Source organism: Gorilla gorilla, chromosome 10, assembly GCF_029281585.2.
Source record: "Gorilla gorilla gorilla isolate KB3781 chromosome 10, NHGRI_mGorGor1-v2.1_pri, whole genome shotgun sequence".
Taxonomy (NCBI): domain Eukaryota; kingdom Metazoa; phylum Chordata; class Mammalia; order Primates; family Hominidae; genus Gorilla; species Gorilla gorilla.
This window is the reverse complement of record NC_073234.2, coordinates 146444629-146470801: the sequence shown is the minus strand read 5'-3', so window position 1 is coordinate 146470801 and position 26173 is coordinate 146444629. Positions and strand designations below refer to the sequence as shown.

The window sequence follows — 26173 nt, the reverse complement described above, 5'->3', positions numbered from 1 at the left end:
AGTTCTGCTTGTCCTACTTTGTCCCTGTCTCACTGCTGCCAGCCCCACCACCAACTCTTCCCACAGCCCTGCCAGCCTGGCCACACCCTATCACACTCAGTTCAGGGAACTGCTGGGTGGTGTGGGCCACAATGACACGGCTAACTGCTGCCACTGCAGTATCAGGTGTGAGACAGACCCTTCTAGCCCGTGACTGAAGAGATCACAGAGCCAGGCAGGCGGTGGGCCACAGTGGCTCCGGCCTGCCCTAGAGCAGGACACACACTTCTAGAAGGTTCTGAGGAGTGACCTTTAGGACCAGCACCCCACAGGCAGCTTTCCAGCTAACTGGACATGCCCCTGGCCACAAGCCCCACGAGGGCAGGGGCAATGCCTGGCACATCCATCACACATCCCCAGCACCAAGCCCAGCATCTGGCAGAGAGCAGAGGCTGCACAATGTGCTTAATTAATAAAGTCATCAGTGAACCCACTCATGAGAATGCAACTGTGGCTCATTAAGCCATCCATTTTATAATTAATGAAGCAACCCACCCACAAGTAGGTGTTTAATCAACATTCGTCTAATTAATTTATCCTCACTTGGACTCCCTCCTTCCCTAGACACCCGGAAACACAGAGGGAGCCTGCTAAGTGTCTGCTGCACATTCCTGAGGATGCTTCAGGGTAGCCATGGCTAGTCAGAGGGGAGGGCGCCCGTGCCCAGAGTGGGTGTTTATTGAGCGCCAACTGTGTACCACGGCTAGAGGGGAAGGTGCCAGTGCCCAGAATGGGCATGAAGCCCCGACTGCATACCTTAGCTACAGGCAGGGCACTAGTGCCCGGAGTGTGAGTGTTTACTAAGTGCTAACTGCATAGAAGGCACCCCCTGTCACTGTGACCCCTTGTAGCCCATCTCAATAAAAACAAGAGTGTTAGTATTAATAAAGCACTTACTGCATACCAAGCCCTGTCTCGGCGCCTCACACCCGGACCTGTGCATACATGCATAAGGACCTTCCAGCTTGTCTATACCCGCTCTTTCCACCCAACACCCCGTGGGTCCTTCCCTTCGGAGCCCAGAAGCGCTCCCACACTGGGCAGCCTTGGCCCCACCCTAGAGCTCCTTCATGATTGGCTGAGCTAGTTGCTAATCCCACTCCCCTTGGTTAGTGATTGGCCCAGGTGTGGTCATGTGGCCCAGCTCTGGCCAATGAGATGTGAGGGGGTGTCTCAGCAAAGGGAACCATGGGAAAGATTTCCCCCTGACGAGGAGGGAGTCCCCCGACCCGTTCTTTCCCTCCTGGACGTGCTAGGGTAAGGCCAGGGTGCTGGGGGCCTGCAGCTGGGCGAGAAAAGGGCCGAGTGCCGAGAGAATTGTAGTGGTGCCTATCCAGCCCCTGCTGTGAGTGAAGACTGAGTTAGTGACTCCTAGGATTCCCACCTCTGGGCCTCTTGTTGCCTGAAGCAAGTACATGGCCTGAAGTCTAAGTCCGCTAAGCAGAGGGCCCTGTTTCTCACAGCCAGAAGCACCTGAGACACATGGGCGATCTCATTGTCCCCGTGTCACAGTGGGCAAGCAGGTGTGCTGAGGTTAAATAACCTTCCCACGGACACAGAGCCGGGAGTGGTGGAGCTGGGGTCAAAGCAGGTCTCTGTGATTCCAGGACCGCTGAGTCCTGCAGCTCCATGTAGTTCCCTTTAAAGCCCCTCTCAGACTCCATGACCTGTCATCACTCCCTCAACCCTGAGCCTCTTCAAAGCAGGGAGTATTCGCACTTGGTCATCCTGCACTCCCAGAATCTAGTATGGTGAATGAATGAATGAATGAATGAAATCTGAGAAGTCTAACTTCTCTTACATGGACAGAAAAGCTGACGGCAACCTCCCTCCATTCCAAGATGTCTCAAGTCCCTGAACACATGGCTCTGCATGTGCTTCTTTGGGTGTGACTTCAGCAAGGAAATCAGTAAGAATTAAGAACCCTTGAAAAGTGCTCACCACGTACCCAGCACTGTTCTGTGCACATAGGAACCCACTTATCCCCGATGAAGTGGGCGCTGTTATTATTTCCTCTACATCTCAGAGGAGCCAAGTGAGGCAGAGATGTTAGGTCACTTGACCAAGGACACAGAGTAACTGCAGATCAAAGGTCAGTGCAGCCGTGGGACTCCATATACCCTGCTCCTAACCCATATGCTGTGCTTTCAAGGTGAGCCAATCTCAAAACCCCTTCTGTCTTCGCATCCACCAAGATAAGCCCTAGCCCTGAAACAGAAGACAGCAAGTCCACGAGAGCCCACGATCCACCCTCTGCCTTCACCTGGAAACTATTTGGAGGAGTAGAAAGAGAAACCATCTTGATTTTAATGCCATAAATGTTGCATTCTCTAAGTGTTTAGATAGCTTTGGGGACTCCCACTGTGCGCAGGCTGTGGTCCACGCCCCACGGCTGGATCTGCCAGTGAGGCCTCTCCACCTTTTACCTGTTGCCAGGAGGCAGCAGAGTTTATTTAGACTAGGAGCTGCCAACCCACACGCCCGTGGGGGCCAGGTGGCTGCACAGGGGGGACCAGGCAGGTTGGGCACTGGGAAACCACAGCGAAGACTCAAGTGCCCATAAAGGAAGCTCCGCTGAGCTGTACAGAGCTGGCTAGGAGGGCCACACCAGCTGGTCGTTCATGAGAAGCCTGAAACCCAAACGTTTCAGTAAAAGTTCCTGCTTTTTTTAAACTCGATCTAGGTCAAACAGAAACATCTATGGTCCCGGTAAGGGTGCCACCCCTGGTCCACCAGACATAGACATCAAATAGCCTTACCTTGGTGAGATTCAAGGCTGTCTGCTCCGAGAGGGACTTACTGGGTAAGCTGAGGGATACATTTTGGAGGTAACTCAGTATCACTCCGGGACTTTGGAAGGTTTTTCTCTCTTCTGTCAGGTTGGTTATGATGGGGTGGTAGGCATCTGTGGGCATCTGAAAGAAATTGGCAACATGAGTTTCTACTAAGAACTAAAACCAAAATATTATACAGAAGTTTAATGTGTGCTACTCTGGGTAGAATGCTTTTTCTAATTTTTTTTTTTTTTTTTGAGACTGAGTCTTGCTCTGTTGCCCAGGCTGGAGTGCAGTGGCGCAATCTTGGCTCACTGCAGCCTCTGCCTCCCGGATTCAAGCGATTCTCTTGCCTCAGCCTCCCAAGTAGCTGAGACTACAGGCGTGCACCACCATGCCTGGCTAATTTTTTTTATTTTTAGTAGAGACAGGGTTTCACTGTGTTGGCCAGGCTGGTCTCGAGCTCCAGACCTCAAGTGATCCTTCTGCCTCGACCTCCCAAATTGCTGGGATTACAGGCATGAGCAACTGTGCCTGGCTGCTCTTTTTTTTTATTTATAGAGATGGGGTTTCACTGTGTTTCCCAGGCTGGACTCGAGCAGTCCTCCTGTCTCAGCCTTCTGAGCAGCTGGGACTACAGGTGCAACCACCACACCCAGCTGGTCAAATGTTTTTATACCATGATAGTAATATAGCTCCTACCATGTATCTGACACTTTTGTGAATATTTTGCTTATATTAACATTTCATCCTCACAACAACCTTACAAAATAAGTCCCCATTTGATGGATGACACTAAGCGCAGAGAGGCTTACTCAAAAATAAGTGGTAGAACTTGGATTTGAACCCAAGCAGATGGGTCAGAGTCTGTGCACTCACTATTATATTAACGTTCTCAAGAAAGGACAGTTCTTTAACTACAAACACTAATTCCAGACAAGAATTTTTCTATATGAATTGAACTTTTCTCTAACATCAAACGAAAAGGGCATAGAGAGAAGCCAAGCAGGGCAGATTCCTCACTCCCCACTCACGGCGCCCACGTCCCATGAATGAGCCCGGTATTTCCTTTTGGGCACCTGAGGTTCCTGGTGGCAGGAGTTGAGAGTTTTCCCTTCAGTCACTCTTAGCACCAAGAATTAGTACTGCAGTTGGCTTCCCCTCCATTTGTTATTTCTTCCCAGACAATGTACTGCCGATAACAGAGAGCCCAGACACCTAATGGAATTTTCTCTCTCCCAGCAAACAGCCCAAGCAGAAGAACATCAGCAAGGGGGACCAAGGAAGATGCGTCTGCTCACCATGGGGCTTGCTGTGGATGTCATGAAGAGGCTTGGCAGCGTTGAAGACAATAAAGCATGCTTTCCTGGAAGAAACAATGCTGGATTAAGGACTAAAACATGGTCACTTTTTCCACCGCGAGGAAGACCTGTCCTTATTAAAAATGTACTGGCTTCAGACACATGGAAGAGAGTCTGAGAATGTTTTGAGTAGGAATGTTGCTGGAGATAAATTATGGGCTAAGAAACCAGCTGACTGAGTCGACCGTATAGATTTTCCCAGGTCACATTACTTTTCCATTTGTATTCTCAATCGCTTTTGAACACCCTTCATGCAAGTCAGCATATCAAAAGATGATTTTATACAAGGATTACCGATTTCAAATAAATAAAGAACCAAAAGAAATAGATTTCAATTGCATCCAGACTGGTGGGAGATAAAATGAGGAGTGCTACAACTCGCTGGGCCAGCACAGACAGGAGCCCTGCAAGCGCTCTCCTCTGAGATCGATGAAGTGAGAATAGGCCCCAGTAAAGCAGTGGAGAAAACTGTCTTCCTGAGCCCCCCCTAGCCCAAGGATTCCAGCTATTCTTTGCACTCAGCCCCCATGGGGTTAATGATGAATTATTACAAACAATGAAGACATTTAAGACTGAAGACTAAGCCATGATTTGCTGTTCTCTGCCTGTTCACCCCCAACTATTTCTAATCCCACTATTTCCTGATGAGAACACACACTTAACCAGATATTCTACTTCATTTTTGGAAAATCTCTTGAAGTTGCTTTGGATGAGCTGAGGAAATGATATCATCACCCCTTGCTGGCTGCAGGAGTGACAGAGCCCTTGGGTTTGGGTGGGGTTGAGCTGCTGGTGAACGCAGAAGGTGTGGCGCTGCCGAGAGAACTGGACCCCAGAACCGCTCTGTTCTCCAAGTCAGAGTGACATTCACTCCTCAGGTGCCAATGAGTTACAGAGGAGTCATGTCAAACTCACATTTAACTCGTGTGTGTCCACAAAGCAGAGTGAGGGATAGTGAAAATCGGTCCAGCGATCCTGCCAATGCTTGCAAGCAATGACCACGGAGACTGGAGTGAAAATGAGAATCTGCCAGGTCCTCAGTCGGTCCCAGTTCCCATGTGTTGAGTGTGGTTCCAGTGCCCAAAGGTACATGCTTTCCGATTACACATATCTGAACATAACCTTCTTCCTCCTCTACAGAAAGAGCTGCTGTCCATTCCAGTGGTAGGGGAGAGGGGACAGCTGGCCAGGGTGACAGATGGTCAGCACTGTGCCTTTGTATTAGGAAAGGCCACCACACCTGGACGGACCGGTCAGCAAATGGTGCCAGCTCTGGCTCATGAGATTAGAGGAGGTGTCACCTCTGCTCAGGTCACTCAGAAAAAAGCCCCCTCTGGGCACCTACAGCCCCAGCACAGCTTCAAATGCAGACAGGTCTTCATGTAAAGAAAGACTTCTACCTACTTGTGTGGCCATGTCCCCACCGAGGCCCGGCCTGGCTGGGAGCAGGCTGGATTTCAGTTCCAGTTGTCACTCTGCATGGCTGCCCTGAACTCGGCTGTGTCAGACTCACTGAGCAGTGGTACACGGGGCCCCACACAGGCCTTCCAGGGACTTCAAGAGCCATTCTCCTATACATGCTTTACGTCATATGCCTTGTCTTCAGACCAGGTCACCAGGTGCGATGGGATTCTGGTCAATCCAGTTCTGGTTCAGTTCTGGTTCTGGCGATGAGGGTTTGCTCTGACAAGAACAAGAACCAGAAACAAGGGCACCTCTTTCCAGTGTTACTAAAACAAGTAAACTGTCAGGAGGGCAGGCTTTGTTTGAAACTTTTCATAACATAAATACAAGTGATATCTTGGTTTCAAAGTGACAACTCTAAACCCTAGGCAATAAAATGCAGTAGATTGGTACATTTTTTTCTTCTGAAGGATGCTATCATTTGCCCTCTGTCAGTGCTAGGAGAGGGAATGCATTCTGTTTTCCTGGGTGGAAGCTGGAAGATGTAAATGTCGAAGGCTGTAGTGGACACAGGCTGTTTTGCCTGCACAGCATCTGTTCCTTCTGAGACCAACATCCCTGATTGTCCCCTGGGAGTCCCCTCTCCTCCACATGTTCTGGACAAGGCTGACCTCACTGTCATTTCAGGGGGGCTGGGGATGGGGGACTATGACCCAGACCTAAGCCAGTCAGCATATTCTGCACTCCCAGACACAGAAAATGACTCATGGAAGGTGCATGGATAAATGTGAGCCAATGTGAGTCCTGCCCAGCCCCAGCATGGGAGGTGATAAGAGAAAGAAGCTCCCTCTTTTCCACAGAGGCTGCTGAGGGCAGAGGATGCAACACTAGAAGCATGACAGCCACCTTGGCACCAGGACGAGGCTAACAAAAGAGGGCAGGGTCAAACGCAGAGATTCCCACTGACATCATGTGAGCACCTGGACCAAACCAGTTCTGAAGCAGTTTCCCCTAGAGCTTCCATTGCAAGAGATGAAAAAGAAACACATGGCTTTCTTGGCTAAAGTTATCTTGAATTGGGTTTTCTGTCATACAATCAATAGGGTCCTAACAACTGAGGGACTCAACGTCAGAAGTGGAACGAGGGCAGGCAGCGTCTGGAACTCAGGCCTTTCTCTCCCGGTCCTGACATCCGCTGTGCTGGGTCCCAGTGAAGCAGCAGCCGCATGTTTGTGAGTACCTACATGGGGTCTGTCATTTTTTAGCAGATTATTTTATGTGGAAATAAAGAAACCCATTGGGGAAAAAATGGTGCATTCACTTGTGGGCAGCATGAAAATGGAATTGTAGGGGAAAGATGAATATTAATTTTAAAAACAGCTAAGAACCACTGGATTCTTGCCATATGCCAGGCATTGTGCTAATGGCCTTACACACCTTTTCTCATTTTATTATCAACATCACCCCCAGAAAGGGAGTAGTAGTATTTTTATCCATTTAACAGAGCAAAAAAAAATCTGAGAGATTAAGATGAAAAGGTTATACGTTACACATTTCCATTTATGTGGAATCTCCAAAATAGGTAAAGACAGAAAGTAGATTCATGGTTGCCAGAGTCTGGGGGAGGGGAAGATGGGGAGTGACTGTGCTCACTGGGTGCGGGGTTTCCTTTTGGGGGGATGAAAATGTTTCCAAGCCAGGTAGAGGTGGCAGCTGCATAACGCCGTGAATGTGCCAAGTGCTACTGACTTGTTCATTTTTAAATGGTTATGTTTATGTTATATGAATTTGACCTCAGTTTTTAAAAATGACTTCCCAAAGTCTCACAGCTCATTATGGCACAATGAATATTTGAACCCCAGTCCACCTACCCACAGGCCCCTGCCCCGAACAACTGCCCTGTGCTGAATAGGAAGAGGTATCTTTGGGGCTTTCCAAGGGCCCATCCCCTGGGAGGCACACGGCTAACATTTGTTGATCAAAAATACTAATGGATCTGGAATATTTGCTCTCCAAAGCCTTCTATAATCCTTCATCACATATACCTTGAAACCCCGTGATGATCAACAGAACAATATTCATCTCAAAGCATCTCTAGTAAATTGTTAACTCCTCTATCTCAGGGAACAGGTGTTCTAACACACAACTGTGTTTATAAGGTTCATTAGGACACATCTGACGCCTGCAGTGCTGATAGCTATAACAGGAGAGTGGGGAGAAAGGAGGCTGATACCAGGGTGACCCTGGGAACAGACAGCGGATCTGCCCCAACCCTTCACACTCACTGACCAATGGCAGCAGTGAAGTACATGGCGATCTCATCCGGAGTCAGGGCCCGCTCCCAGATGATGAACTCATCGAAAGCACCGTTCTCATAACACTTGGCCTGGTCCTGCTCAGACCCTATCACGAGGTTGACGTTGGACTCTCCATAGTCACGAGACACTTTTCCACTCGGGTCAGAGGTGCTCAGGGTCCCGTTGACGTAGACTTTCAGGCCCTCCTTGGATTTCCATGTAAATAGGACATGAGTCCAATAGGGGCCTGGAAAAGAGTGAAGATCGCCATTCTGAGTGCTGTGGGAATGAGCTCCCCATGCACAGGTTTTTCCTGTTCGTAGGCACAGCCTTCTTTCTTAAGATGATCAATCACTGTTAACTGTGGTGGGTCCTAATACAAGGTATAACACAGACCTGACTTTCCCCAGTCCTTTGGAGCACAGGAAAGATGTTATCTTTTTGTCTTCATGCCCTAAATTCCAGAAGCAGTTCAAGGAGACTCCTTGTTATTTTAACGTAGTAGTTACAAATTCAAATGCCCACAGGCAAGTATGATTAAAATATTTGAAAAATGGCAGGGCACAAGTGCCAACCAATCAGACCATAAGCTCAGTTAAGAAAAAAATGGTCAGGAGCGAGGCAAGGATGTCCCCTTTTACCACTCCTTTTTAACATTGTACTGAAAGTCCTAACTAATGCAATAAGGCAAAAAAGGAAAAAAAAAAGGAAATAAGAATATGCATATTGGGAAGGATGCAATAAAACTATATTTATTCACAGATGACGTGATTGTCTATGTAGAAAATCCAAAAGAATCAACAACAAAGCTGAAACTAATGAGTGAGCATAGCAAGATTACAGGCTACAAGGTTAATATACAAGTCAATTGCTCTCCATCTGCCAGCAACGAACAAGTAGAATTTACAATTAAAAAACACATTACCATTGTCATTGGTGCCAAAAAAGGAAAAAGAAATACATATAACAATACATTTATAAGCTATATATGAAGAAAACTATATAACTGATGAAAGAAATTAAACAAGAACTAAATAAATGGAGAGATATTCCATATTCATGGACAGAAAGACTCAATGTTGTGAAGATGTCAGTTCTTCCCAAATTGATCTATATCTTCAACACAATCCCAGTAAAAATCTCATCAAGTTATTTTGTGGATATTGATAAACTATGGAGAAGGAAGAGAGCCAGAATAGCCAATACAATATTGAAGGAGAAAAACAACATTGGAGGAACAACACTACCCAATTTCAAGACTTACTATAAAAAGTTACAGTAGTCAAGACAGTGTGGCATTGGAAAAAAACAGATGAATAGATCTGTGGGACAGAATAAACAGCCCAGAGATAGACCAATAAAAATACAGTCAACCAATCTTTGACAAAGGAGAAAAGGCAGTACAATGAACAAACAGAGTCTTTGCAACAAATGGTGCTGCAACAACTGAATATCCACGTTCCAAAAAATAAAAAGAATCTTGGCCGGACGCAGTGGCTCAACGCCTGTAACCTCAGCACTTTGCGAGGCCGAGGCAGGTGGATCACCTGAAGTCAGGAGTTCGAGACCAGCCTAGCCAACATGGCAAAACCCCGTCTCCACAAAAATACAAAAAATTAGCTGGGCGTGGTGGCAGGTGTCTGTAATCCCAGCTACTCAGGAGGCTGAGGCAGGAAGAATTGCTTGAACCCGGGAGGCAGAGGTTGCAGTGAGCCGAGATCGCCCCATTGCACTCCAGCCTGGACAACAAGAGCCAAACTCCATCTCAAAAAAAACAAAAAAAAATCTTAAACCTGTCATAAAAATTAATTCAAAATGGACTATAGGTCTAATATAAAATGCAAAACTATAAAACCCTTAGAAGATAATATAGGAAAAACATCTAAATGACCTTGGGTTTAGTGATGGCTTATTAGATCCAACACCAAAGCCACAATCCATGAAAGAAATAATTGACAAGCTGGACTTCCTTACAACTAAAAATGTCTGCTCTGTGAAAGACACCGTCAAGAGACTGAGAAGACAACTCACGGATGGGGAGAAAATATTTGCAAAAGACATGATAAAGGACTATTATCCAAAATATACCCAAAAACTTAAAATTCAACAGTAAGAAAACAAACAACCCGCATTTTGGGAGGCTGAGATGGGAGGATCGCTTGAAGCCAGGAGTTTGAGACCAGCCTGGGCAACCAAGTAAGACCTCACCTGTACCAAAAAAAAAAAAAAAAACTAGTGAGACATGGTGGCACATGCCGGTAATCCCAGCTACTTGGGCAACTGAGGTAGGAGGATCACCTGAGCCCAAGAGTTAAACGCTGCAGTAAGCTATGATTGCACCACTGTACTCCAGCCTGGATGACAGATCCTGTCAGAAAGAAAAAGAAAGAAAGAGAGAAAGAGAGAAGAGAGGAGAGAGAGAGTGAGAGAGAGAGAAGGGAAGAAAGAAGGAAGGAAAGAAGGAAGGAAGGGAGGAAGGAAAGGAAAGAAGGGACGGAGAAAGGGAGGAAAGGAAGGAGGAAGGGAGGGAGGGAGGGAAAGAAGGAAAAGAGGGAGGAAGGGAAGAAGGAAAAAAGAAAGAAAAACAATCCAATTTTTAAAATGGGCGAAAGATCTACCTCACCAACCCATAGAATGTACAACACCGAGAGCAAATGCTAATGTGAACTATGGACTTTGGGTGACAATGATGTGTCACTGTAGGTTCATCACATGTAACAAATGGATCATTCTGGTGGGGGAATGTCCATAGTGGGGGAAGCTGTGCCTGTGTAGAGGCGGAGGGTAATGGGAATTCTCTGAACTTTGCGCTCAATTTTTCTGTGAATCTAAAACTGTTCTAAAAAACAAAATCTATTAAAATCTAACAGCAATACAGGCACTCCATGGCACCCACCAACCCAGTCTGCAGAGGCCAAGGAGCAGGTAAGCACAGTAACGAGCTTTCCCTGAGGACGTGGCTTCTGTGCTGACTGCAGTGCATGGAAGGGTGGCTGCCCCATCACGAGGTGGCCCCTACTCACCTCCCCCATCAGTAACACGAGAGATGAAGAGCCTGCCTTGCCAGTCTTTTTATTTCCAAGAGAAATTGGAAAATCTTAATTTTAAAATAAAATCATAACTAATGATCGTAAATCATTCCAAATATTTTTCTTACAAACTTGGCCTAGGCAATCACAATATAGGACCATAAAACCCATCTGAGGACCCAACTCAGCCCACAGGCCATTGGCATCAGCCTGTGCTCTAAGCAAGGGCGTATAATGTTAACCAACATGGGCGTGAGTTGGTAGAGGGAAGACCAACCTCCCTGCTCATTCAGGAACCTCCATCAACCAGCTTTTGTGTTACTCTTCTCTCTGGCACAAGAACCACACTCATCAACAAGAATGTTCATCAGACTTTGACTGTTGATTCCCCCACAAAGGTTCCCTTTGTTCTGCCAGCGTGTGTGGTAAGCTGTCCTCCTGAGCTTGCTGCTGGAAGGAACAGGGCAGCCCTTTTAAAGGACACACATCACCTCTAGCCAGCTATGCATCTTAGATCACCCAGAATGACATCAGGGCTTCTTGCTCAAGATTGTGCAACTTTCTGATAATTTTGAGTCTCTGGAGCATGCTTGGACCCTAGGTTGGTCCAAAGTATTATTGCCCCTGAGTTTGAAAGTAAGAATAACAAACGCCTTCAATGCACAAAAGAGAGCACATTGCCAGCCAGAAGTGTTTCTAATTCTCACCCTTTCCCTGGGTGGAAAAGCAGCCAGAGTTGAGCATACTTTACCTTTGTTCAAGGTCAAAGAACCTAATGGATGCCTGAAACCATGTTCCACCAGCCCCAAGGAGCAGAGAGATAAGCTGCTTACAATCGGACTCTGATAGTAAGTGGAACAGGAAGGTCACGGACAAGGTTCAGATGGTTCTGTGTCAGGGGAGGGAGGCAGAGATTATTTCTGACCTTAGGGATCACAGAGGGCAAATTTGAAGTAGATGTTTGCTGAACTGCCCCACTTTACAGAGGTTAAGGTACAAGCTGGTCCGAGCACACCGAGCATCCACAGAAGAAGGCAAACACCTTCTGGGCCCACTGTGCCATCATTCCACGCTTTATGCATAGCAGCCCACTTAGTTCTCAGTGTCACCCTATGATGTGATACGGCTATTGCTGTCATATTATGAATGAGGAAACTGAGGCATAGGGCAGTTGGGGAAGGTGCCCAGGTTCACACAACTACCAACATCCAGAGGTGGGATTTGATCCAGCCTGTTTGGCTCCAGAGTTCACGCTTTTTAATAACTGGGCCATGCAGCCTCCCTTAAGAATGAGCCAGAACATGGATTTCCCTTAAATACATCAAAGATGTTTCCTACCGGAGGAGACCATCCTAGGCTTTTGTGCTGCCCCCTCCACCTCTGCCCTTCCCTTGTTGGGCTCCAGTCCTGACTAGGCCCCCACTCCATGCCACCCTGAGTCCTTCTGTGTCCCCAGCCACCTGTTCCCCTTCTCCAGCTTCCACTTCAGACCTTCGTCAGCCTCTGCAGCCTACTGCCCCACGTCGGGGTCTCAACACCCACCTGCAAACTCAGCCAATGTGCAGGGACCCCTGTTCTCTTCCCACACATCCAGGGCCCCTCCCTCCTCCAAGACCACGCACAGTCCAGTGCTTCATGCGCTCTCCCCCAGCCCGTTCCTCTGCTCCCCGATTCTTCAGCCTCTCTCTCCAAAAGCTTCTTCTCATCATGCTTTAAACAATTTCAAGTCTATACCACTAAGAAGAAGGAAGAAGAGGAGGGGGAGGAAGAGAAAGAGGAAGAGCCAAAGACTATGAGAGAAAAAGGAGGCGGATGAGGAGGAAGAGGGAAAATGAGAAGGAAAAGAAGAAATGTAACCACTGCTTGCACTTTGCACACCATATCTTCAGCTTAATGTCCTGGAAACCGTGAGGTAAGTACTGTCAATATCATCTGCACATCACAGGTGTGATCACTGAGGTCAGTGTGGTCAGGTAACCTACAGCAGGCACACATGCATGGGCAGATGGAGCCCAGGCTCTGCACCACCCAAAGGTGGCTTACCAAGGGCACATTCTTGCCTCTCCCCATGCACCTCCCCAACAACCCTTAAAGGAAAGGAGCTCAGGTGCCAGGAAGCAGCAGCATCCCTGGGCTCCTTGGGCTGCGTTGGGCTTCTCAGCGTCCATTCTCAGAGAAGACTCCACTCCTCCAGGCAGAGCCTCCCGGGACCGACGCTGTCACTCACCTGGGGGGCTGAAGGAGGCCTCCCATGTCATGGAATTGTCCCGCGTGTACAGCTCCACAGAGCCTCTGCCACCGCTGGAGCAGACTTTGAACCCATTGGAGATGACCTGTCCCCCATACGCAGAAGGGATTGGTCTAGACTGTTCTCCTTGTGTCTTCCAGAAAAAAGAAAATGTGACCCCTGAGGAGAGGAAAGTCACAAGATCAGTTATTCACAGATAGCAGGGGACTTGACTTCTTGCAAGCACGTGGTTCTCTTTGCTTTTTATTTTTCATTCGAAAAGCATTTTGTCCCCATTCTAAAGGCAGTGTATGTTCAGTTCAGAAAATCCAGACAGTGATATTTGCTCATGTTTATTAAGGGCTCACACAGTGCCAGGGACTTTTCTAGGAGTTTGAAATGAATTCTCGCCTTTTAAAAAGTACAAAAATCCTGCTTCATCCCCACTACACAGATGAAGGAACTGAGGCTAGTTCACTCAAGGTCACCAGTGACTGACGGAGATCGCTGCAGCCCCAGGCAGTTCCCCGCCCCCACTCCCCGGGATCATGCAAATGTGAAGACCTACACCCTCCAGGTTTCTCTCCAATTCCTCCAGAAATGTGGTTAGGGCGGCTCCTTCCTAAGCCTCTTCTATAAATAGATTTTACAAAGACACGAACCATCTCAGGCACACTGGTTTACAAACAACATTTCTATAAAATTTACTCCACCGTGAACTTCCTCCGATGTCCATAAATACACTGTCACGTTGTCACTTTTATGTCTGCACAGCGGCGCATCCTAAACAAACACCACAGTCTTTTTTTTAAACAACAATCCCCTGTCGCTGGATCTTAAGGTTTTCTTCCACTTTTTGAAGAAATTTTCAAACAGAACTTGAAGCAAATTCTTTTGCATATCTCAGATTATATGCCTTTAGGATACATTCCCAAGAGGGGCTTTCTCGCCAAAGGGAAGCACACTTTTAAGGTTGTTGATATCTTCAATTGTTCATTTCCCACAGTTGGATACAGAGAGGCCAGCAGCTGAAACCTTTTTCAAGACCCCAGTCTGCACATTCGTGGTAAGTCCTGACCCCAGGCCCACGCTGCGGGGGAGGAGGGCTTGCTCCTGGACTAAATGGTCTGAGCGACGCATGTTAGCATGAATGAGCTGGCTCATTAGTTCATGTTGCCTCCGCCACCAGCAGCAGATAGGACATCCCTCAAATGTGTTGTGGCAGTATATTACAGTAACTTATGACAATTAGATATTGTACGTTTGTGGGTGCAGAGTCCTACTGTGATCAATGTAAACATGGAAAAACAATGTAATTTTTATGATCCTCATGTGGGATTTCTCCATGTTTTTACTATAAGAGGAACTGCAGGCCAGGCGCGGTGGCTCACGCCTGTCATCCCAGCACTTTGGGAGGCTGAGGCAAGTGGATCACCTGAGGTCAGGAGTTTGAGACCAGCCTGGCCAACATAGTGAAATGCCGTCTCTACTAAAAATATAAAAATTGGCCGGGTGTGGTGGCATGCACCTGTAGTCCCAGCTACTCAGGAGGCTGAGGCAGGAGAATTGTTTGAACCGCGGAGGCAGAGGTTGCAGTGAGCCGAGACCACGCCATTGCACTCCAGCCTGGGCAACAGAGCAAGACTCTGTCTCAAAAAAAAAAGAAGGTCCAGGCACGGTGGCTCACGCCTGTAATCCCAGCACTTTGTGAGGCCGAGGCGGGTGGATCACGAGGTCAGGAGATCGAGACCATCTTTACTAACATGGTGAAACCCTGTCTCTACTAAAAATACAAAAAATTAGCCAGGCGTGGTGGCAGGTGCCTGTAGTCCCAGCTGCTCAGGAGGCTGAGGCAGGAGAATCGCTCGAACCCGGGAGGCAGAGCTTGCAGTGAGCCGAGATTATGCCACTGCACTCCAGCCTGGGCGACAGAGCGAGACTCCGTCTCAAAAAAAAAAAAGAGGAACCGCAAAAGCCCAGCTCCTGAGCATGCCCCGCACCCACCCCGACCGCTGTTCTGCACTCACGCCCACTGGTCTGGGGGCCGGGCTGTCTGCTGAAGGGGCAGTCAGGGCAGGGCCTGGCTGGAGGCTCCATGGAGCTTGGGCCTCTCTGGCGTTGCATTTTGGAGCTCTGGTTGTCTCTATTCCACTTCTCTGCCTCCAATAGCATCTGCCCACCTGGTCTTTCTTTGTGTGTAAACTCCAGTGTGTGTGTGTGTGTGTGTGTGTGTGTGTGTGTGTGTGTGTGACACTAGCTGCCTGTCTGGATTCTGCCCGTGACAGCTGGAAATACATCCAGCTGCCTCACCCCCGCCAAGCCTGGCCCAGGCACATGGGTAAGACGGTTCAGTGGTGCTGAGAGAGAACACGTGCCCAGAACTGGTCCAAAGAGGCCCATGATGGGACAGTGGGTGCAGGGGAGAGGCAGAAGGATATTTGCCCTGGGCTTTATTTCTATAAATGGTGCCAAATTTTGACTTTAGGCCTTACCTTCACATGAGGTTATGGACACAGTCTTAGAGAGTCACTGAATTCAAAGAAGACATTTGTCATTCGTGTATAAGGTGGTGTCTCATTGCCCACCGTGCTTTCTGTGATGCCTTATGAATTAACATATCTGTTAGAAGTCCTTCAAATGTCTTGTGACAATATATCAAGACAACTATACCTTTGTGAGTTCAAAGCCCTCGCAGGATTCCGGAAAAATGCAGCATACATTTTATAACCCTGGTATGGAATTTCCCCATTTTATTTTTTAAGAGAAGAAGAACCTCAAAAAAATTGGAAGAGGCCTGGACCTTTCTGGACCTCTGAGAGGCTACGGTGTACACTCCAAGCCCTGCGGCATCTGTCCTTAGGGCTCCTGGGAAAGAAAATAGCCCTCGCAAGTGCCCAGTAATGTGGGTCACCGCAAAAGGGTGCTACTGTGGGGGTTGCACAGAGGCCTGGGGCAGCTGACGCTGGTGTCCCCAGACCTGGCTGGCGCCACCCACACCCACCTCATGAACGGGCTTCCTGCAACACCTGCCTTGGGCGCTGAGGGGTACAGAAGCCAGGACAACCCCCGAGCCTCCCGCCACTTCCCTGCCTTGGGCGCTGAGGGGTACAGAAGCCAGGACAACCCCCGAGCCTCCCGCCACTTCCCTGCCTTGGGCGCTGAGGGGTACAGAAGCCAGGACAACCCCCGAGCCTCCCGCCACTTCCCTGCCTTGGGCGCTGAGGGGTACAGAAGCCAGGACAACCCCCGAGCCTCCCGCCACTTCCCTGCCTTGGGCGCTGAGGGGTACAGAAGCCAGGACAACCCCCCGAGCCTCCCGCCACTTCCCTCCACACTCAGAAACAACCCGTTTCACAAGGAAGTCAGCACAGTGCGTTGTGAAATTTTTGTTATGAAACAAATTCCCAGTAGGATTCATGGAAGTTAATTTTTTCCAAAAACTTTGCTGCCTTTTAAAATTTCTTTCACTCAATTCAAAATGAGCCTGTCTGGGCCAAATGCCTTTCTGTTCAGGAAGAAAAATAAAAATAAAAAAATTCCATGTGGTGTTAGGTAAGGGTAGATTGAAGGCCATCCATGGTGCCGGTAACCAAGCTTTTCATTTAGTTAACTCAACCCACAAAACAATGACTTCTACCTGAGCAACAGCTTATATTTAAGTATCAATTCACGTCTTCAGAGTCATAACAAATTCACAATGTGCCTTCCATATTAGCCTTTTAAGGAACTTTGCCTCATGGAGTTGGGCCATCAATACAACAAGGAAAAATCTGAAGGAAAAAGAAACAAGCACAATATTGACAAACTAATTTGATAATTTTTTCTTGTTATAAGCACTGAATCCTAAAACATCCAAAAAATAAAATGAGGAAAGATCTTTTTTGACAAGACAAAAAAAGGAAAAATAAAAATCTAGGAGTCATAAGAAAAGACTAATAAATTTAAGTGCGTAAATATAATATTCTGCAAGGCAAAAAAAATTACCATAACAAACTCAAAGACAGACAACCATCTAGGGAAAGAATATTTGTCATAGATTTACTAGATGAGAAGTTAATTCCCTTCATATGTAAAGACCACGGCATAAAACAAAGGATGATTTCTAGCAGGTGAGGAGAACTTATATGGGCTAAGGCTAAATCCTCCCAACAACCTGTGAATTAGGGGTCATTACTGTCCCCATTTCACAGGGGAGAAAACTGAAGCACAGGGAGGTGCGGTAACTTGCCCAAGGCCACACAGCTGGTCTGGGACGAGTCAGGATTTGAACCCAGGCAGCCTGGATCTGGAGTCTGCATTTGTAATCACTGTGCTGTGGCTCCCGCCCTTTCCTTGGAGATCATGCATGCAGCTGCCCTTCCCAGGCCCACAGACTCAGCACCGTGCAAGAGCATGATCAACACATGCCAAAGAAGCAGCGGCCCAGGAGGGCGCGAGGTTGTACAGGCACGCGGGCCCGCCTGGCGTCTGTACCCCCACACCAGTCACCACAGACCACACACCTGAAGGCTGACTCGGGCTGGGCCGACCAGAATCACCAGGACTGACCCAGGCATGGGCAGGCTCACCTGACAAAACCAGAACTTGGAGCTTCTGAGTGGATGCTGCTCCCACACCAGGAAAGCAGCCTTGAGAACAGAGCCGGAGCAAGGCAGGGACAGGGTCTGATGGCCGTTCTGGCACCCGGACCAGCCTGTGGCCCACCGCGTTTCCCAAAGAGCCACGAGGATGCGCGTCCCATACGCTTTCACGCAAGACTCAGAGCCCATTTCCCGGCTGCCTCATGGGCCCTGTGCCTGGTGTGGCCAGAAGGAGACACTCGTTTGCATATCGAGCCTTTAAAATTCTCACTCCACACCCCCACCCCGAAGCCCCACTCTAATCGCTTCCTGAAATGACTGGGGCTGTAGGACACTCACTTTCCCCTTGGGAATAAGAAATTATTCCCTTTCCCCTTTCCCTGCTCCTCTAACAAAGCCACACGCAGGCCATCCTAGGGAACGGCCACCGCCTTCAGTCACAGCGACAGACAGCAGAGAGTCTTGCAGGCTGAGGACAACTGGAAAATGCTGGCCCTGCCTTAAGGGGCGGTCACTCCTTACCCCTGACCAACTGCTGCCAGTGGGGTGCAGGGGAGCAGTTCTCATATTTTAAGAGAAGTCAGAAGTGTAGATTTTTAAATGAAATTTTCCCATATATAAAGGTTGAATTTTTTTGAGACAGTGTCTTGCCCTGTGGTCCAGGCTGGAGTGCAGTGGTGCAATCATGGCTCACTGCAGGCTTGACCTTCTGGGCCCAAGTGATCCTCCCACCTCAGCCTCCTGAGTAGCTAGGATGACAGGTACACACCACCTCGCCCTGCTAATTTTTTTTTCGTTGAGACAGGGTCTTCCTGTGGTGCCCAGGCTGGTCTGAAACTCTTGGGTTCAAACAATCCTCCTGACTCGGCCTCCTAAAGTGTTGGGATTACAGGTGTGAGCCACTGTGTCCTGCCAGAATTGAATGTTAATTTTAAAAGAAAAACACTGAAAGCACCGGGAGAAATTCCATTTCTGGAAACCTCGTGGGCTGGGGTATTTGGATCCACCCACCTGGCAGGAGACAATGTAGAAAGTCTCACTCTAAAAACAGAAGATCAACATGGCGCCCACCAAACCAGGCACGTATAGTCAGCCGCGGATTCCGGGATGTGGTATCACGTGAGTTGCGAGAATCACCTGGAGAGACTGGCTAAAAATGCAGATTCCCAGGCCTTGTCCACTGAGACTTGGAATCAGCACGTCCTGGTTGGGGCCTGGGAACCTGCAGTTGCTGCCACCCAGGGCCTACGAGCTGTACTTGGAGATGCACTGTACCACAGCATCCTGCAGCTCAGGCTCATCTTGCATCCTCTCTGGGCCTCAGTTTCCCCATCTGTTCAAGGAGTGTGCTGAATGAATGCTTCTCTGAGGATCATCTGCTCCACAGGCCTCCAAGCTCCCTGACCCCAGATCGCCTGAGTAAGAGAGTAGCTAGATCCCTGCCAGGCCCGTGTCCCCCAGGCCCCTCTGGAAATTTCTATCCTAAAACTCCACCTGCAAGTATTTTAGCAAATTGTTGACAGCGTTTTAAATTTAGGAAACAAATGCAAAGGGGGAAAAAGTCAACTCAAAGCTGAGAAGAGGGAAATGGCCGTGCGGAGATGCTCCAGCTGCTGCCTCGGGACCTCAGCAGCCTCTCTGGGGTTTATAAGCAGAAGTTCTTAATGCATGTGAGGAAAAATCAAAGGAAACATTCACAGAGGGAGGAAGGTGAAGCTGAGGGGCTAATCGGGGAGGCTGCCTTTCCCAGGAGCTGCCAAAGCCATTCACAGGAGAGCTGGAACTAGAAGCAATGGGCCGAAGTTACTCGAGACGGAATTTAGCCCAATATCAGAAATAACACACTAAAAGTCAGAGGAGTCCAACAGCGGAATGGGCTTCTTTTTCTGCCGTTGTCCATGTTTTTACTTGTTATATCAAATAACATTATCTTAACTGACACAGCAATAAATCAGAGGTAGAAATGAGAGTAAGCAAGGAAAAATTACCGAATAATCTGCACCTTGATGCTGGAAATGGCCTTTTTTGGATTTTATGCAATCAGTTCCCTTCCATTTAACTTTATTATGGTCACAAACTTCACATGAGATCTACCTCCTAGCAACATTCTTGAGTGTCCAGTCAGTATTGACTATAGGTTCAATGTAGGGGAAGTGATTTCTCTAGGAGTTGTGAATGGCCCTTGTTCAGTATTCAAGTGAAGGTGCAGCAAACCCTGGATGGAGATGCATTCAGTGTGCAGTATCTATGGTGTGCCAGGCACTGAGAACTCATCACTGACCAAGGCAGACTCAGTCCTCGTCCTCACTGAGCTGAAGACCAAGTAAGGGAGACGGAAGTGACAGGCCATCGTCGGCGGTGCAAGTTCTAGGAAGAAACGTAGGGGGAGCAATAAGGGCATGAGACAGAGGATCTCACCTGGACTGGAGCTCATCCCCGTAAAGTTTACACTTGAGCTGAGCTTTCGAGGTCTCCAGGTAGGTGAAAGAAGGTGCCAGAACATTCCAGCAAGTGCCCCTTCCTATTTTCAGCTTCCCCACCTGTGTGCTCACTGGTCAGGGGAGTTGAAAGACAGAATCCTGAGTATTGAGGGAACAGACTGTGTTTTCTAAGCTTAACATTCAAGAATGGCCAGGGATCCAAACAGCTTTTTCTCTCCAATGTCCTCCGAAGCTTGCCCCATTAGCAGCAAGTGACCTTAAGAACATGTCCCCAGAAGGCACCATCTGCCAAAAGACAGGACCCACAGTAGCTCCTAGAATGAAGGCAAGCAGGCAAGAAGCAGAGAGGCTCTGGAAGAAGCAGGGGTGGAGGGAGGGCCCGGAGCGGGAGTCTGGAGCGGGGCCGCAGCAGGGACCTCTGCCTTCTATGGGCACCCTCGGGGGACAGCCACATTTCTCAGCATCAACCCTGTCCCCTAAAACATTATTTGTTAAAAAATCAGCTGAAAATATGAACAGAGACCACATCAGGATTTGGAAATCAGACATATAAAAGCAGTGGGCCTGTTAGGCAGGGGCTGGAGAGCGTTTCTCTATTTAAGCGTTGTTTTTCGTTATAAGAATAACAGGTTATAAGTTTGTGCCCACACCAATAAGTGTGGAGGAGGACTCACTGAACACATCTGAAAAGGCTAATTCAATGCTTCCCACATTCTAATCATTCACAATTCTTATGAGATCTAAATAACACCTGAATTATGATTATTAGGGAATATTTTCCTTTAAATCTACCCATTTTTAAAGCTCAATGCTCACTGAAATCTCCTCTTAAATAATATATGTGAAAACTCATTTCTGATGCGCCCAGTATATTAAAATAAAAACATAACCATTGATTTTTGTTTTAGTTGCTCCAAGTGCCCCCTGAGAAGGCCTCCTCTGCCTCCTGCTACAGGGACTTTAATTTGGAAAATGCTGGGCAGGTCTTCCCTGTTCACGGCTTGTTTTCCCGCACACAGAAGTACAAGCTCATCGGGGCCCCAGGAGAATCCGCCTGAGCCAAGGATACAGCAGAGGAAAGTGGGAAAGGCATGCCATGGCCCTCGCACAGGCTCATGGCCCGGTCACCTTGTGAGGCTGAACTCAAGACCCAGGGGGGCACAGTGAGAAATGCCCCACCTACCCTCTGCATCTGCATCAGGCCTCACGAGAGCAGCCTCTCACCGAGCCAGCGTTGATTGAAGGTTTCCTGACTTTGTTTCCTTTCTTTTCTTTTTCTTTAAGTTAGAGACAAGATCTCACTGTGCTGCCGAGGCTGGTCTCAAACTCCTGGGCTCATGCAATCATCCTGCCTCTGCCTCCCAAAGCACTGGGATTACAGGTGTGAGCCACCGCACCCCCGGCTTTGTTTTATATCTGGCCGTGCTCTAAAGAAAGTGGCCACATGAACAATATCTTAAAAGTTCTGCTTAACCACGACACAAAAGAAATTGTCAACAGTGGGACATGAAGCCCAAGTTCATGGCTCTTTCTTCCACCCAGGTTCTTGTGTGTCTCATGTTGGGGGCATGAAATGAGTGAATACATGTTTGGGATTAGACCAAGGATTGGTGCAGAGTTGGGGCTCAACAAGGGTATGCAGCTATTATGATCAGTTCAACCACAACGGCCCCTCTGTCAGAAGTCACCCTCCAAGCAGGCAAAGTGGTGTTCTTAGAAAAGATACCCTAGTGACGAAGGGGAAGTTTGGAATCATGGACACATGAGCGATAAACCCAAACGGCCTCCCGATAGCTGGACCAACCACGTGCCAGGAATATGCTGTAATAGTTCTTCCAGTCTTCACAGCAACTGTATGGGAAGGTCCTTTTATTCACTCACTTTACAGATAAGGCTTTTCAAAGGGAAGCAGTGGTTGCCCAAGATCCCCACAAACAGGTCGGAACCGGAAGTGGAACCCACGCCTTCTGGCCCCAGAGCTCATGCTGCGGACAGGCTCTGTTCGACCTGAAGATTACTGAAGAGTCGAGAAGTCTGGTGGGGACTGAGGGGAACTGGAGACGGAAGTCCAGGGCCACCGCGACTTAGCTCCAGCCAGCCAGAGAAGTCAGGAGAGATTTCTCAAGAAAAACTGGAAATCTGTGGAAATTTCCTATTTTTCAATGTTGACAGCTAATTTTAAAATTTTAACCCGATGCCTGTCCAACCGAACACAGCCACAGCCACAGGCCAGAATCAGCTCAAAGGCCTCTCATGTGTGACCTCGGCGTGCAGACAAAACTTGTCCAGTAGCTCTGATTTCCCGCTGGTCCCATCACTGTCTCCTTTCTTGGGTTTGTTATCTGTGATAGTCCCAGGCATTGGAACCCCTGGCACCTGCACCATCCTTGTCCTCAAATGAGATCGATTCCAGTGTGGTTGCTGGAGCTTTCTGGATGCCTCTACTCCAAAGAGAAGCCGTTCCCTAGAAACCCAGAAAAAGCCACCACAGAGATGCCCCCGCCCTTCCCGAATCCAATGCAAGGAAGGAGCACATATTACTCTCCCGTCCTCCTCGCCCCTGCCACCGAGCCCACGCTGAGCCCATGGTTGTTTTTTACTTTGTAAAAATAAATAAGCCTGGGATGTTTATGGAGCTGTTTGAACTCAGGAACAGCATAAACTATGAGTTTGTAAACCTGACCGTGGTTTTGGGCCTCATAACCATTGCTCAAAATTCTGGTTTCCACAAAGCCCAAGATGTGTCCTCCCACATGTTTTTGCCTTGCTAAGCTGTTGTTTATTTTTACTGGAACAAAGTCCATTTTGTCCTACAATCATGTACAATGAACTCATCACAGAAGGCCATCTGATGTCCAAAATGCCTTAGAGCTTCATATGAGGACTGCATTAAGCTTTGTTCCTCCCTAGAAATCATAACTTTCATTTTGCCTAGGAGAAAGGAACTTGAAGGCTCCAAGCTGGTTTGGAAGGCAGAGAACAATTTCCCAGAAAATTTGCAATGTGGTCCAGACGTGCATTGCCTGAAGCCTAGATACGAGAGAGCAGGTTACACTTCACACGGTAAAAGCAAACGAAAGCAAGTCGATTCCCAGTTTTTCTTTTGCATCTCTGCTCTGCCCATGGCACGACTTTAGCCACAAGCCTGCGACCGCTTGCCGGGACAGTTCGAGCCACTGCCCGGCCCCTCTCGATGAATGTAAAAGAACCAAAACCAGGGGCAAGTGTTCGTGGGTATGCCCTGCCCGCTCACTGTCAACATCCCAGAGCCAGAAATCACACTGCAGGTGCCATGCCATCAATTTCCTTCCCACAAACGCCACGGCCCTGTCCAATCCCCACTGTGACATCGCTGTGTCTGTTTTTTAGGAAGGTTTTTTTTTCATCCTTTACAAGATTAAGTATTTTGATCTCACATCTCTGTAAGAGGATGTTATAACTTCCAGCCACCAGGACAAGTCTCTGCTTAGTAACCTCCTTGCCTGTATTTCTCCCTCCCCTGCCCTCCGATCCATCGTTGACATTCTCACGCATTCTGCAATTGATGAGAACCTCAGGTTCACATCTTCTAGTCACCAGAGGAGCAGGTGCTCCCTGATAATGAAATGCATGACAAAGAAGCTGCAGGGATCAGCCACTCACCTTCAGGGCCACACTGCTCTGGCTTGCTAATGCAGGAGCTGTTGTACCTGCCGTAATAGAGAAGCGTGACTCCCTTTTCCTCTTTCAGGTAAATGCCTTTGTTGACCTTCCCTTCCACAATATCTAAGGAAGAAAAATGACAACATCATATGTTAATAACCTTCCTAGATTAAAAGTCTGAAGATGTGTGTCAGACCTACAAATAACTTATGTGTAAGTATGCAGTATTATTTATCTTTCTAATTATATATTTATAACATCGTATATTATTCTATAATGTTAATATTCATAGCATCAGTAATATTTAATTATTAGTAATTAAATTGTAAATTATTTATGTGTATGTGTCAGATAAAATTTAATATTAAATGATATTAATATGCTTGTCTATAATATGCATGTATTATATACAAATGCATACAGACCTTTGCATATGGATTTCATAATGCATATCATATCGTATGATGATGTGATAATTGTGATATTTGCCAACAGATGGGTTACCAAGCATGGCGTGGCAACAGCCTCCTGTCCTGGACTTTGACTGTGCCGACCTGCTTTTCGAGCCCTCCCCACTCCCGTCCTCATGCTGAGTGTTCCAAGTGGAACGTTTCAGTGCAAGTGTGAACGTGAAACTACAGCTGAACTCCTTCTCCTTTTGAGTTTTAATTGAAATCCCCTAAACCTGGACAGGTAGATTCGGAATTTTAGCAGAACCCATTTTCAGGCACCAGGAGGAAAACCCCGAGTAACATTTTGCATAGTCCCAGGAGAGCCTGCGGGTGACAAGCCCAGCTGGCCGCAAATCCCGAGGGGCACTGCCCCGTCCGATCATCTTGTGTCCCGTTCCCATGGCCAGGGTATCTGATGGTGAGGGTGTGGGGTAAATGGTTTACAGAATAGATAAGTGAAGACTGTAAAAATCAGGAGCGAGTAGCATTTACTGTTAACTGGGGTCATAGTCGCTCAGAGATCTTTGCTACCACATGGGCTGGGAAGAATGTCTGAGCCCCTGGCAGCCGTCAGCCCAGCTGAGGACACACGGGAGAGCTAACAGGGTCTGTGGACCTGACCCCAACCCCAGCTCAGGCTTAGAGCTGACAGGGTCTGTGGACCTGACCCCAACCCCAGCTCAGGCTTAGAGCTAACAGGGTCTGTGGACCTGACCCCAACCCCAGCTCAGGCTTTCCAGCTACGTTGTCACATGGATAACCGAATCAAGGGGCCTCAGTGTTTTTCCTTACTGCTTTTAAACTCATTTTTAAATTTTATCCCATTTTTGCTGAGGGAGACCTATATATTGCAAGGTTAAATGGATCACTAGTGGTTGCGTAACTGAGCTAGGCTGTATAAACCCCTAAGTCAGACTGCTTGACTGGAAACATTAATTTTGGAAGCCAATCACCTTACAGTTGAAAGAGCAGTCAGTTTCTGTGTTGAAAAGGATCACAGAGTAAGATTGACAGGGTCAGAAGTGGCTTCTACGCTGATCTAATAAATGCCTCAGTTGCTACTACCCCTTTTGCTTTGAGCTTCATGTTGAGCCATGTAGGCTCTGGAGGTTATCAAATAAGACAATAATTTAACCATGATTCTTGTGGGTATATGTTTCACAAACAGCTTCTAACGATTTTTTTAAAGTCCAACTACAGACGAAATGCTGATTTTAATGTTTATAAGAAATCAAATGTTTGATGAGATATTTTTAAATTAACTTTAATTTTCCATTAAAATGGCATGCTTTTCCTCCCCCAAAGAAGACAATTCATTTAAAAATCCAAACAATCTCTATGTTTAGAAAAGGTCTCATCTTGGGTCTGTTTTGTTCTGAAAACAAGCAGCTGGCTTAGAAGATCCTGGGAACTTGAAAGAATATATATACCTTCTAGTGCGGTGGTCCCCAGCATTTTTGGCACCAGGGACCGGTTTCATGGAAGACGATTTTTCCATGGACGGGTTGGAGAGGTTGGTTTCGGGATGATTCAAGTGCATTACATTTATTGTGCACTTTATTTCTCCTATTATTATATTATAATATGTAATGAAATAATTATACAACTCACCATCACGTAGAATCGGGGGAGCCCTGAGCTTATTTTCCTGCAACTAGATGGTCCCCTCTGGGGGTGATGGGAGACAGTGACAGATCATTGGGCATTAGATTCTCATAAGGAGCATGCAACCTAGATCCCTCCCATGTGCAGTTCACAGTAGGGTTTGTGCTCCCAAGAGAATTTAATGCTGCTGCTGATCTGACAGGAGGTGGAGCTCGGGCAGTAACGCAAGCGATAGGGAGCAGCTGTAAATACAGATGAAGCTTCCCTCACTCACCCACCACTCACCTCCTGCTGTGCAGCCCAGTTCCTAACAGGCTACGGA

The 26173-nt window shown here is 47.7% G+C and overlaps 1 protein-coding gene and 1 long non-coding RNA gene across 3 annotated transcripts in view; one reads left to right on the top strand and one right to left on the bottom strand.

The window, feature by feature from the left end:
* ADGRD1 (adhesion G protein-coupled receptor D1) overlaps positions 1 to 26173 on the bottom strand; it is a 184456-nt gene that overhangs the window by 142735 nt on the left and 15548 nt on the right. For both annotated transcript variants that reach the window (XM_004054164.4, XM_004054165.4), the window contains 5 exons: positions 23795 to 23917; positions 13132 to 13311; positions 7868 to 8122; positions 4115 to 4179; positions 2799 to 2954 (listed from right to left, as the gene is read on the bottom strand). In XM_004054164.4, coding sequence (XP_004054212.2) covers positions 2799 to 2954; positions 4115 to 4179; positions 7868 to 8122; positions 13132 to 13311; positions 23795 to 23917 — 779 coding nt within the window. The remainder of the gene's footprint in view (positions 1 to 2798; positions 2955 to 4114; positions 4180 to 7867; positions 8123 to 13131; positions 13312 to 23794; positions 23918 to 26173) is intronic.
* On the top strand, positions 1222 to 14197 carry LOC134756598 (uncharacterized). Its single transcript, XR_010129455.1, has 3 exons — positions 1222 to 1296; positions 4056 to 6810; positions 14138 to 14197. It is a non-coding gene; the product is annotated as an uncharacterized lncRNA (long non-coding RNA).